The 14,622-nt window shown below is 46.0% G+C and overlaps 1 protein-coding gene across 2 annotated transcripts in view; it reads right to left on the reverse strand.

Annotated features, from left to right (window-relative positions):
• The window catches only part of cmip (c-Maf inducing protein), a 228,996-nt gene that overhangs the window by 18,107 nt on the left and 196,267 nt on the right, over positions 1-14,622 (reverse strand). For both annotated transcript variants that reach the window (XM_078210632.1, XM_078210631.1), the window contains exons 15-17: positions 10,973-11,089; positions 2,244-2,384; positions 216-263 (exon numbers count right to left, since the gene is read on the reverse strand). In XM_078210632.1, coding sequence (XP_078066758.1) covers positions 216-263; positions 2,244-2,384; positions 10,973-11,089 — 306 coding nt within the window. The remainder of the gene's footprint in view (positions 1-215; positions 264-2,243; positions 2,385-10,972; positions 11,090-14,622) is intronic.

The raw sequence follows: 14,622 nt of genomic DNA on the forward strand, positions 1-14,622 counted from the left end.
TGTGCTTACCCCAGTCCAACGCCAGCATCTCCACATCATCCTAATGACACAACAGGTTATTCACCATTGGGGCCAACCACTTCAGCGCTGCTTTTCCCACTCGCTGTGACACTCTGCATTAGAAATGGAAAGTCCTGCCCCAAATTACAATGCAGTCAGATGAAATCACGAGATGCTACAACACTGAAACTGGCCAGTTTAAAATCACCGCTTACCGTGGATTTGGACGGCAGTGTCAGTCGTGTGGGTCCTCCCTTCCTTTGCTGCAAAAACAAAAATATTCACATGAAGGAGGGGCATTTATCTGTCAGACCCAACTTTACCTCTTTTCAACACAAAAGACATTTTGAACACTCCCCCTTCCTCACTCTGCCTCAGCACTCGCAGTACGCTACTTGTACCCTTGACATTCGTGATAAAATATTGCGAGTGAGGTGGTACACGGTGGCACAGTGGTTAGCACTGCTGCCTCACAGCACCAGGGACCTGGGTTCGATTCCCGGCTTGGGTCACTGTCTGTTGCGGACTCTGCACATTCTCCCCGTGTCCGCATGGGTTTCCTCCGGGTGCTCCGGTTTGCTCCCACAGTCCGAAAGATGTGCTGGTTAGGTGCATTGGCCATGCTAAATTCTCCCTCAGTGTACCCGAACAGGTGCCAGAGTGTGGCGACTAGGGGATTTTCACAGTAACTTCATTGCAGTGTTAATGTAAGCCTACTTGTGACGCTACTAACATAAACGTTAAAAACTTTAAACTTTAAGTCATGTTTTACATTGGCGTGAGCACATGACACGATTGTCCCTGCCCTCATCAGTGCCAGGGCGCATTTTCCAACGTTGAATACATTAACATGTCATTATAAGACCCCCACCCACCAACCCCTGTCAAAAAGCCATACACAACAGCATAATGGCAGAACAGTGTGAAGCACGAGAGGTCCCCAAAGGCATGCACCTGGCAAGTAGACCTCCTCGGGAAGCTCAGGTGAGTGCAGCACTCAGGGGGGAAAGGCTTGTGCCCAGGTACTGCCTGGGTGGAATCCGGGCACTGCCTGAGCAGTACCTTTGTAGCATTAGGGCAGTGCCCGGGCAGTGCTAAGGGATGCTTGAGTTAACTGGTTTGCTCGATGTGTGCTGGGTCAGCCTTTAGAAATGGTACCACAGTTCCTCCAGTTTCTAAGCTGCTGGTGGGGCGGGAACATCAGAGACTGCGGTGTGTTGTGGAACCCTTCCCTTGAAGTTTTTTTCCCCCCAAGTCCCAGACAATATGGCGGAGAAAGCTGCCATTGCTGTCAGCGGCTTCAATGCCACTTTTCCTGCCCGACATCAACCTTTACCGGCATCCAGGGAAATCCCAACAAGGAAGTGCACTTATTTAAGGCGGAAGTTAATTTCCGTGTGGTTAGACAATTATTGAGGAGGTCCTGTGACGCCAGTGAGTTGCTTCCCTGCTTTTGAGTGAGAACGTGCAGGTTCAGGTTGCACTCCAAAGTCTGATGGCCAAGGAAGGTGCATTGGTAATGCAGCCCAACAGTTTGGAAAGCAACCTGCAGATCCTTCCAATGCACACCAATGACAGGTAGTCAGGGCAGGAGAGGTTCCCGCTCAGTCATGTGATGGAAAGAAAATTGGAGTCTCAACCATAGCCATCTATAGCTCCAGACTACAGCACCAATATATTTGTGCCTGTTGCCATAACAACTTGGACTTCCAAAGTGAACTGTAACACAACACCATTATTGAGATCAGCCATGTCAGTGATAAAGAATAGGGTGGCAAGTGGCACAATGGTTAGCACTATGCCTCACAGCGCCAGGGATCTAGGTTCGATTCCCAGCTTGGGTCACTGTCTGTCCCACCGTCCAAAGATGTGCAGGATAGGTGATTGATTGGCTTTGCTATGTTGCCCTGCAATTAGGTTACTGTGAAAATCCCCTAGTCACCACACTCGGGTACAGCGAGGGAGAATTTAGCACGGTCAATACACCTAACCAGCACATCTTTCAGATTGTGGGAAGAAACCAGAGCACCCGGAGGAAACCCACGCAGACAGGGGGAGAACGTGCCAACTCCACACAGACAGTTACCCAAGGCCGGAATTGAACCCGGGTCCCTGGCACTGTGAGGCAGGAGTGCTAACCACTGTGCCACCTGATAGCTCTGGTTAAGATTTGATAGCAGATACACTAAAAATAAGTGGGGAATACCATGTAAGGTTGAAGTTGAAACTTAAAGAAAACCTACCAGCTCTTTAAGCTCCCTTTGTCTGTCGCAGAGCTGTTCATACATTTTCTTTCCAACATCTGTGCTTTCCAACGTGGAGATAATTTGAAGCTGTGTATCATTGTTGTCTATGATGTTGTACTCAAGCATCAAACACAGGATCTAGAATGGAGAAAAATTGAAATAATTTTTTTCCAAGTTAAATGTTATACCCAAAAGGTGCACCATCTTACTAACCAATGGAACTTCATGATACATCAGTCTTCCAAATGTACAGTGATTCCCCAAAGGTGTCAGCCTTCTTTCAGTATTGGTTTTCTTGACTCCAAGTCTGAAGGCCTTAGATTCAAGTCTCACTCCAGAGACCTGAGCACATAAACCAGGCCAAAGTAAGCTGACATTTTAGTGTAGCAGTGAGGATGTCAGGGGTGTTTAGATATTAAACAGAGGCCGGGGGCGGGGAGTTGACCCCAATCCGTTAGTAGCCCCAAATAGTTCTTTTGTGGAGGTAAAAATAGCATGTTCCATCTAAATCTAGCAAAAGCAAGTGTCCTCATTGTTTTGGGGCTTTTTCTCAGCATTCCCTTTAAGGGCAATGGGGAGAGTTATAGAACAAAGACTAGGAGTGCAGGTTCATAGCTCCTTGAAAGTGGAACCACAGGTTGACAGGGTGGTGAAGAAGGCATTCAGCATGCTTGGCTTCATTGGTCAGAACATTGAATACAGGAGTTGGGAACGTCTTGTTGAAGTTGTATAAGATATTGGTAAGGCCACACTTGGAATACTGTGTACAGTTCTGGTCACCCTATTATAGAAAGGATATTATTAAACTAGAAAGGGTGCAGAAAAGATTTACTAGGATGCTACTGGAACTTGATGGTTTGAGTTATAAGGAGAGGCTGGATAGACTGGACTTTTTTCCCTGGAGCGTAGGAGGCTAAGGGGTGATCTTATAGAGGTCTATAAAATGATGAGGGGCATAGATCAGCTAGATAGTCAACATCTTTTCCCAAAGGTAGCAGAGTCTAAAACTAGAGGGCATAGATTTAAGGTGAGAGGGGAGAGATACAAAAGGGTCCAGAGGGGTAATTTTTTCCACACAGAAGGTGGTGAGTGTCTGGAACAAGCTGCCAGAGGTAGTAGTAGAGGCGGGTACAATTTTGTCTTTTAAAAAGCATTTAGATAGTTACATGGGTAAGATGGGTAAAGAGGGATATGGTCCAAACATGGACAATTGGGACTAGCTTTGTGGTTAAAAAAAGGGCGGCATGGACAAGTTGGGCTGAAGGGCCTGTTTCCATGCTGTAAACCTCTATGACTATGATTCCTGTGAAGGCTTCTCACATTTGAGCAAATCTTGTGTGGGGCATACGAGCCCGATTCACATAAATAATCAGCTTAGCGCTTGTTTAGGGTGCCGATCAAAACTAACAAGTTACACAGGTTAATGTGGTGGCCAGAGAACAGTGGGTGCACGTGGAACATGAGAAGTGCCGCCCCATCCCCGCCAATTTTGCTACATTCCATCCTCATTTCTTGCTCGCAAGTTAAACTTTCACCCACATTCTTACCACTAAATACTTGGGAATATGAACACATTCTCCCATTAGGTTATCAGTGACATACCTTTCTGCTTATTTATTAATTGATTGCCCATGGTGTTGCCCAGAGAATGTCAGATGATAGGGGAGTGCTATACCATGGAACAGAGAATGTATTATTCATAGATGGAGCTGTATTCCTCTGAAGGCACAAAGATTAACTGTTGCTCAGTGAAGTGAGCTGGAGGCCAATCACAGAGCGGTGCAGTGGGAGAGTAATTCTACTACAACAACATCTTGCATTTATTTAGCGTATTTAATGTAGTAAAACTTCCCAAGTTGCCCCGGCGGAATGTTACTGAACACAATTTAACACTGCGCAACATAATGGAAGTTAGGACAGATGACCAAAAGCTTGGTCGAAAAGAAATCTTGAAGGAGCACTTTAGAACATAGAACATTACAGCGCAGTACAGGCCCTTCGGCCCTCGATGTTGTGCCGATCTATGAAATCAATCTAAAGCCCATCTAACCTACACTATTCCAATATCATCCATATGTTTATCCAACGAACATTTAAATGCCCTTAATGTTGGCGAGTCCATTACTGTTGCAGGCAGGGCATTCCACGCCCTCACTACTCTCTGAGTAAAGAAACTACCTCTGACATCTGTCCTATATCTATCACCCCTCAATTTAAAGCTATGTCCCCTCGTGCTAGCCATCACCATCCGAGGAAAAAGGCTCTCACTGTCCACCCTCTCTAATCCTCTGATCATCTTAGATGCCTCTATTAAGTCATCTCTTAACCTTCTTCTAACGAAAACAGCCTCAAGTCCCTCAGCCTTTCCTCACAAGACCTTCCCACCGTACCAGGCAACATCCTGGTAAATCTCCTTTGCACCCTTTCCAATGCTTCCACATCCTTCCTATAATGTGGCGACCAGAACTGTACACAATATTCCAAGTGCGGCCACACCAGAGTTTTGTTCAGCTGCAACATGACCTCATGGTTCCGAAACTCAATCCCTCTACCAATAAAAGCTAACACACCGTACGCCTTCTTAACAACCCTATCAATCTGGGTGCCAACTTTCAGGGATCTATGCACATGGACACCGAGATCTCTCTGCTCCTCCACACTACCAAGTATCTTACCATTAGCCCAGTACTCTGTATTCCTGTTACTCCTTCCAAAGTGAATCACCTCACACTTTTCCACATTAAACTCCATTTGCCACCTCTCAGCCCAGCTCGGCAGCTTATCTATGTCCCTCTGTAACCTGCAACATCCTTCCGCACTGTCCACAACTCCCCCGGCTATAGTGTCATCTGCAAATTTACTAACCCATCCTTCTACGCCCTCATCCAGGTCATTTATAAAAATGACAAACAGCAGTGGCCCCAAAACAGATCCTTGCGGTACACCACTAGTAACTAGTAAAGGCAAGAGGTTTCGAGAAGTTGAGAGATTTCAGGAAGGGAATTCCAGAGTGTAGGCAGATGAACAAATGGCCACCAAGGAAGAAGCAATTAAAAGTAGAGGGATGCAGAAAAGACCAGTGTTGGAAGGGCACAGAGATTTCGCCGAGCTGTAGGGCTAGAGGAGATTTTTATTTTTACGGGACATGGGCATCGCTGGCTAGGCCAGTATTTATTGCCCTCCATTTCAGAAGGCTTTTGAGAGTCAACCACATTGCTGTGGGTCTGGAGTCACATGTAGGCCAGGCCAGGCCAGGTAGAAACAACAGATTTCCTTCCCTAAAGACAGCAGTGAACCAGATGGGTTTTTATGACAATCGACAATGGTTTCATGGTCATCAATAGACTTTTAATTCCAGATTCTTATTGAATTCAAATTTCACTATCTGCCATGGTGGGATTCAAACCAGGGTCCCCAGAGCATTACCCTGGCTCTCTGAATTACAAGTCCAGTGATAATTCTACTGTGCCATTGCAGATATAAGGAGGGACAAGGCCATAGAAGGATTTGAAAACAGGAATGAAAGTTGAATAATAAATGCATTGCTGGACCAGGAGCCAACGTAAGCCATTGAACGCTGGGGTTAACAGGACTTGGTATGAATTAGGATATGGGCAGCAGAGATTTTAGATGATGTCCTGTTTACGGATAGGGGAGATGTGAGGGTAGCTAATATCATGTTAGAATAGTTAAGTCTAGGGATAAGAAAGGCATGGGTGAGGGTTTCAGCATGAGATGAGCTGAGGCAGGGGTAAAATCAAGTGGTCTTCCAAAGGTTTCAGAAAGAGGTTGTCATGGTGATGGATGGGAAAGGCGGTGAGGAGCTCATTGCAGGGTCAAATACAACATTGGGGTTGTGAATTGTCTTGTTTGGCTTCAGACGGTTAAGGATGGAGTCAGTGGCCAAGGAATAAAGTTTGTGGCGGAACCTAAAGATATCTGCCTCGACTTTCCGGCCCTGCCGCAGCGTATATGAACATATGAATTAGGAGCAGGAGTTGACCACTCGGTCTCTTGGGCCTGACCTGCCATTCAGTAGGATCAAGGCTGATCTGATTGTAACTTGAACCCACATTCCTGCCTGCTCCTGATAACCTTTCACCGCCCCCCCCCCCCCCCCCCCACCTTGTAATCACCTCCCCTTGTAACCCTGCCTTAAAAGTATTAAAGACTCTGCTTCCACTGCCTATTGAGGAGAGATTTCCAGAAACTTCCGACTTAGTTGGGAAGAAATTTCTGGCCAAAAGTCAGAACCCAGGATGAAATTTGTGGAATTCTTTCTCACTTTTTAAAGAGTACAATTTTCCAAGTATTTTTTTTAAGGCAGACATTTTAACTGCTGTGCTGATAAGGTATTCTCTGGGGTTGTTCCTCATAACTTGTAAATGCTGTTCTTGTTTCTCTATTTTTAAAATAGATATTTTGGACTAAAGTTGCATACGAGCCAATCATCTGAAATATATTAACTCAGACTAAACTTGTTTATGATGAGTAAGTACTGGGAAGACTGAAGCAATTGGAGAGGATTATCTAACTCTCCCACTGACAGGATCTTACAGTCTTGCTGATGTTTCTAGGTGTTCAGGTCACCCACAACCTCTCCTGCTCCCTCCACGCCAATACTATAATTAAGAAAGCCCACCAATGCCTCTACTTTCTCAGGAGGCTAAAGAAATTTACAAGCCCGCTACGACGCTCACCAATTTTTACAGATGTACCATAGAAAGCATCCTTTCCGAATATTTCACAGCTTGGTATGCATTCTGCTCTGTCCAAGACCGCAAGAAACTACGAAGGATTGTCTGAGATCACGTACCAACCGAATCAAGAACAGCTACTTCCCTGCTGCCATCAGGCTTTTGAATAGACCTGCCATATATTAAGATGACTTTTCTCGACACTCTCTCCTTTCCTTCTCCCCTATGTACTCTATGAACAGTATGCTTTATCTGGATGGCATGCAAGAGACAATACTTTTGACTGTATCCCAATACATTTGACAATAATAAATCAAATCAAATCAACGGTGATTTAAATGGATCATGACTGGATTGAAACTTTTGAGATTCTGAAGGGTATTGACAGGGTGGATGTGGAGAGGATGTTTCCTCTTGTTGAAGAATCTATAACTAGGCGGCACTGTTTAAAAATAAGGAGTCACACATTTAAGACAGAGATGAGGAGGATTATTTTCTCTCAGAGGGTGGTGAGTGTCTGGGACGCTTCCTCAAAAGAAAGCAGAATCTTTTAGAATGAAATAGAAAAGTGGGTCGAAATATTTAGGAAATGCCTATTAATGTATGATTTTTATTGTAAGATGGATAAACGTTGACAAATAGAGAGATGCTTGCATGTAAGCATACTTACCAGGCTGTAGATTTTAAATGTCGTGTAAATAAAAAAATGACAATGCAACTTCAGGGCCACTGTCACTGTAACTTTTAGTGTCCTTCCATCCACTTCACTCAGATGCAGCCAATTCCTAGTTCAAGTTTATTCATGGGTGCCCGCAGAGACTTTTTAAAATAGGATTTGACAGCAAGCAATTATAATGAGAGCAACTGCTAATGTCAGCTGTGTGCCCAACTTTCCCTCGGAATTGGAATTTTCAATGACACTCCCTTGAAATACCAGCTCGTGAGGGGGCCAAATGTTCGCATCTTGCATTATATTACCCTTGCATGACCAGCAAGCAAATGATCTTTTTAAACAGGCTTTTTGCAGTATATAGGACCACACATATTATTCACAAAAACAAACTCTTGGCAGTGAACTCACTGCAGTGATTCAGTCTCTGGGGCAAGCTGAGCCTCATTTGTTCCGTTTATGAATGTCATCAGAAACCCTCAAATGAATTACAGCGTCTTGATTCGCTGCCAGCTACCGATTATAATGTATTTAATGATAGCCATTGGGGTACAAAACTGTCCCAGCTTGGATTTCAACACTGCAACTATTCACATGTTAGCACCATTTTTTTTGGAGCCCTAAAAATAAAATTGTGCGCAATCTGCAGTAATTTTCTATTATTTCCCTCTGAATGTTTGTTGCTTCACAGTTGATTCCAGTAATCTGTTCACTGCCAAACTCTCTAAGCGGCACACTAAGTCAATGTGAGATTCAACTGACACTGTTGTTAAGGGAGATAGTTTACCACAGTACAGTTCTCTAATCCAGAAAGTTTTACTTCAAATGCAGAAATAAAGTGTGTGAAAAAGCAAGTCCCTTACCCACTCCCATAAAACAAAGTAAGAAAGTGAAAGGATGCTTCTTCTAGATATTACCAGACATAAACTGTCTAGACGTTTTGGCCCTTTTCAATATCTGACTCTTTGCAAGTCAGACATCAATATAATTTCACATTGGCCGGAACTTTCTGGCTGTTCACATAGGCGAGATCTTCTGGTCCCACCGATGGTGGCCTCTCGCGGAAGGTTGCCCGGTGGCTGAGGGTGCAAGTCACGCCAACTGCCGTAGGCATTGGCAGGACCAGAAGATCCCACCAGCGGCCAATGACGAGCTGCCTCCGCTGCCGGAAAACCGCAAGGAGGAGGGGTCAGAAAATCCCATCCAATGAAGACTATCACCGGAATTTTCCAGCCCCCCCTGTCGTGCAGATGGCTCGCCATTGGCAGCTGGGGGGACCTTCCTGTGCCACCAAAGTCTGCGGTGCTTTGCTTGGCTCACCCGCCCTGCTGCTCAGGGAACCAGCGGCAGGAGGGCCAGCTTCGGTGGGACCGGAAGATCCTGCTGGTGGGAAGGACCGGAAAATCCCACCCTATGTCGAGGAGAATCCCTGCACCACCGATGAACAGTGGCAGCAGTGTGTACCATCTTCAAGATGCACTGCAGGAACTCACCAAGGTTTCTGAGGCAGCACTTTCCAAACCCACAACCACTAACATCTAGAAGAACAAGGACATCAGATACCTGGGAACACCACCATCTTGAGGTTCCCATCCAAATAGATCAAATCCAACTTCTTTGTGACTGTTTTTAAAAATGAATTTATGGGATGTGGGCATCACTGACAAGGCCAGCATTAATTGCTGCAAGTGGTGCTGAGCTGCCTTCTTGAAACGCTACAATGCTGTTAGAGAGAGAATTCCAGGATTTTGAGCCAGCGATATATTTCCAATCAGGATGGTGAGTGACTTGGATGGGAACCTCCAGATGGTGGTGTTCCCAGGTGTCTGCTGTCCTTGTCCTTCTAGAAGATAGTGGTTGTGGGTTAGAAGATCTTGCCTCAGAAACTTTGGTGAGCTCCTGCAGTGCATTTTGAAGATGGTACACACTGCTGCCACTGTTCATCGGTGGTGCAGGGATTGAATGTGTGTGGAAGGGGTAGCAACCAAGCGAGGCTTCTTTGTCCTGGATGGTGTCGAACTTCTTGAGTGTTGTTGGAGCTGCACCGACCCAGGCAAGTATACAGCATTCCATTACACTCCTGACCTGTGCCTTATAGACGATGGACAGACTTTGGGGAGTCAGGAGGTGAGTTACTTGTAGGATTCCTAGCCTTTGACCTCCTCTGGTAGCCAGAGTATTTATATGGCTAGTCCAGTTCAGTTTCTGGTCAATGGTAATAGTGGGGGAATTCAGCAATGGTAATGCCATTGAATGTCAAGGGGTGATGGTTAGATCCTCTCTTTTTTGGAGATGGTAACTGCCTGGCACTTGTGTGGCACAAATGTTACTTGCCACTTGTCAGCCTGGGCCAGGATATTGTCCAGGTCTTGCTGTATTTGTATGTGAAATGTTTAAGTGCATAAGGAGTTGCGAATCGTGCTTAACATACATCCCCACTTCCGATCTTATGATGGAAAGAAGGTCACTGATGAAGCAGCTGAAGATGTTTGGGCCTAGGACACTACCCTGATGTCCTGGAGCTGAGATGATTGCCCTCCAACCACTACAACCATCTTCCTTTGTGCTAAGTATGACTCCAACCAGTGGAGAGTTTCCCCCCGATTCCCATTGACTCCAGTTTAGCTGGGGCTCCTTAATGCCCTACCCGGTCAAATACTGCCTTCATGTCAAGGGGTAGTCACTCTCACCTCACCTCTGGCATTCGGCTCTTTTGTCTGTGTTTGAACTAAAGCTGGAATGAGGTCAGGAGCTGAGTGACCCTCCATCACTTTGCTGGCGATTGGGAATAGACTGATGAGGCGATAATTGGCTTGGTTGGATTTATCCTGTTTCTTGTGTACAGGACATACCTGGACAATTTTCCACATAGTCGAGTCGATGCCAGTTGGAACAGCTTGGCTAGGGGCACGGCTAGTTCTGGAATACGTCTTCAGCACTATTGCCGGAATATTGTCAGGGCCCATAGCCTTTGCAGTATCTAGTGTTCTCAGCGGTTTCTTGATATCATGTGGAAATAATCAAACAGGCTGAAGAATGATATCTGTAGAGCCTCCTCCTCCAGTGAGTTGTTTAATTGTCCACCACCATCCATGGCTGGATGCGGTAGGACCTGGTTTATTTCTGGTTGATTTCACTGCTCCAGCAAAATGATTTATATTGACGGTAAAGTGGAAAGAAGTTTCACAGGGAACGAAAGGTTCACCTTTCCTTCTGACCATATTGTGGAACAAACATATCAAATGCAATAATACCTGTGGCAACTGAAACAAAATGTTGGTGCAACTTGCAGTTTTGGGATGCACGCAGAGTACATTAATCAAGTGGTTACATAACCCATTTCTGTGTGTGAGGCTCACCTCGACCATTGTTTGGTTTCCTCTCAAAGCCAGCAGCATACAGGGCCCCAGCTTATTCTCAGCCAGCGATAACAGGAACTTCTTTGTTTTATAGCAGGAACCCATTAAAATGTGCACCTGAGGAGAAAAATAATATATAACTGCAGTTGTATGACAAGCAATGTATTACAACAGAGAGAGACACACACACGCGCGCACACGCACGCACACACACACACACAAACACTGATGCTTGTCATTTTCTGGTTTTCATTAGGACTCTATGGATAGCAAACCTGCGAGAGCCTCACTCTACCTACTTTCGGGATGGCCTGCTGTACTAAGCGCCAATCTGAGCAGTGACAGGCCTTCCCCAGGACCAAAGACCTCTAGGGCAGATGCCCTGCCCTCTGAGAGTCGTCAGCCAATCAGAAGCCGGCAGCTGCGTGCAGCAGGACCACTGGGCAGGTGGTGGCTGTTGCCAGCAATGCACCCACCGAGGCCTGGGATTGGCAAGGAACCAAGGCCACAGATGAGTGGTGGTGGGAGGGAGGGGAGGGCGCTGAGGGCCCGAGACTGAGGGACTGCCATTGAAGCCAGGTGGGACGTCTCACGCAGCGAGCCCCCACCCCCTGCTGGGTAAATACCAGTAGCTATGGGCAGGATGAGGTCCTTAACTGGGTATTAATTGCCCACTTAAAAGGTCTCAATTGGTAAAGAAGTGGGAATGCCATCCATGTGCCATCCTACCTCAGGTCATCCACGTGCCTTCCCACATCAGGACTCAGACTTGATTGGGGCAGACCAGAGAGACAGTGGTAGGTTACCACCACCCTGATGAAATGCTCCCTCACCACCTAACCTGCCTCGGGGGAGGGCACTAAGTTCTGGCCGCACGATCTAGAGATAGATATTGAGCAGCACTTTCACACCAAGAACCGCTGGTTTCATTTCTTCCTCCTATACGAGTTTTCAATCTCAGAAGGACCTCATCGAAGAGACTCGGAGGGAAGGCAAGAGCACCATGGGATCCCACTACTTTCACCATCCCTCCCCCCACCCCCGCCACCCACACGTTCACCCCAGGGATGAAAGAGAGAAAAAACGGAAGGAGCAGCAGCCAATGACTTTCTTTGGTGGCATTTACTTTAGTACAGGTAGCAACCCAACTACCAGGCATGAAACAATGCTTGCTGTCAAGGAACCTAACTGGAGAGGAAAACGCGTTACTGAAAAATGCTTGTTAATTTCAAATATTCTTGCTAAATAAGAGCATTTATATCTTGCTAACTAAAGCCGTTTTTAAGATGTAAAGTTTGGGACCCCTATCTGCAAGCTAGACCAAATGCAAAGATGAAACACGTCAGTATAAAGTGTCCCTAGCTGAAAAGCACAGTAAGAAGTCTCACAACACCAGGTTAAAGTCCAACAGGTTTATTTGGAATCACGAGCTTTCAGATGAAGGAGCAGCGCTCTGAAAGCTCGTGATTCCAAATAAACCTGTTGGACTTTAAACTGGTGTTGTGAGACTTCTTACTGTGCCCACCCCAGTCCAACGCTGGGCATCACCACATCCAGCTGAAAAGGGCATTGACTGAACCTTTCTCATAGGGGAAAGGGAAAGATCTGGGTCTAAGGCAGTGCCTTTCCCTGTCTCCTTCACCTGGCCTAATCGGGATAATTCCGGGAATTCCAGCAGTGAAGGTTGAGCGGACTCACTTGGTTCTGCCAGAGATTGATTGTGGACTCCGAATGGTTCAAATAAAGTTCACATATGAGTGACGTTATGTGGAAGCATCACTGGAACTTGCCCGTGACAACAAACACAAAGGCCCCATTTATCCACTCAGCGTCGCTCCTTCCAGCTTCTTTTTACAATCTAGCTACAGATTTGAAGTTTTTGTTGTGAATTTTCAGCGAGGGGACAAAGTGCAAGCCAGAATGTGGAGTGATTTACTCAAATTACAGGCCAAGTAATGTTTCTCAAACTTCGTTCTTTGCGTGAGTCTTGGCCATAAAGGCAGATATTTGTCACAGGCTGGTATAAGCCATGCGTCATCCAGGTAACTTAATACCTTTCAGCACAGAAAGTGACTTGCAGCAGTTGTCCAACTAAAGAAAGCCTGAGGAAGAATTGCATTATTTTATTATGTCAGGCTCAAGTGCGTTGGGGGGGGGGAGGTATTATTGAATCTGTCGCAATGCAAGTACATACAGTTGTTCAGCCTTCAGATACAGTCCAGTGGTAGCTACGATCATAGAATCTGTACAGTGTAGAAGGAGGCCGTTCAGCTCATCAAGTCTGCACCGACTCTCCGATAGAGCATCCTTCCAGGCCCACCCCACCCCGTAACTCCATGTATTTACCCTGCTTACCTACACATCTTGGGACACCAAAGGAGAATTTAGCATGGTCAGTCCACCTAATCTGTACATCTTTGGACTGAGGGAGGGAACCAGAGTATGCCACACGGGAAGAACGTGCAAACTCCACACAGACAGTGACCCAAGGCTGGAATCAAACCCGGGTCTCTGGCATTGTGAGGCAGCAGTGCCACCGTGCCACCCTTTATGTGGAGATTAGATAGTGGAGCCATGGTGTAGATAAAACATGAAGAATGAGTTCTGCTGCTATGCGACATCAGCATAATTGGAATCCTTGCCTGAGTGAGAGTTGTTGATAATGAAATAACTGCAAATGGCTGTTGTTCTATATCAGACCCCAGTCTGAAAGTTAGCGTTTAACTGATGTACATGGGGTCTTAGTGGGCCAAAAAGTGGCTTACTACCCCATTTATGTCAGCTGTCTTATCGCTACTATCTTAAAAGGGTGCTACCATTGGGTGGCCAAAGAGACCAATTATTTTAGGTGGGAGATCCCTTTAATACGTTTCTGTGATATACAGTGGGAACCAATGGCCATTTTAAGATAATGATGGGCTAAAGATAAGTTTTGATTTCTTTGTGAGGCCAGAAGTAGGAGTGTTGCTGCAGACTGCTTCAAATTAAGCCACGTTTCTTTGTTACAGGCTACCCACTTCAACAGCCTGGCTCTCTGGGCTGTCCAAACTTGCATCATCGGCTACCCCGGGATGTCCACGGAGACAACAAATGAAGTCTGGCTCTTAAAATGCATTGGGGGGGGTGGGGGCATGTCCCCCTTGTTACAATCAGGTGGACAACACCCTCTGGCTGCTCACCCACTCAACAGTCAAAATCAAGCCACAGATGTCAACCGCAGTACTGGCTGAACCAATTCCAGAATATGGCTGCATTGAATCTTTGGATGTTGCTGAGAATTCTAACTTCCCTTCCTGTTGATAATCTCAAAAGAAGATCACTGATCAGAAATTGAATACAGCTGGTACAGCACTCCAAAGCGCGTATTCTGATGTGAATTTGCTGGCATAGCCTCTTCCAACTTTACATAAGCAAGGACATCAGCCAAACATGTGTGGCAATACATGTCAGGAAAGGAATGAAAGGCTGTGCCTTTTCTCCCTTGAAGAAAGAAGGCTGAGTGATGCCCGAATAGAGGCCTTTGAAGTGATGAAGTGGACACAGAGTGAGCATTTCATCTCGCTGGGAAGAACGTAACTACAGGCCAACGATGTCAAACAGTCACCAAGAAATCCAGTCGGAAATTCAGAAGAAACTTCTTTACACAAAGA

This window comes from Mustelus asterias, chromosome 4 (genome assembly GCF_964213995.1).
Source record: "Mustelus asterias chromosome 4, sMusAst1.hap1.1, whole genome shotgun sequence".
Classification (NCBI taxonomy): domain Eukaryota; kingdom Metazoa; phylum Chordata; class Chondrichthyes; order Carcharhiniformes; family Triakidae; genus Mustelus; species Mustelus asterias.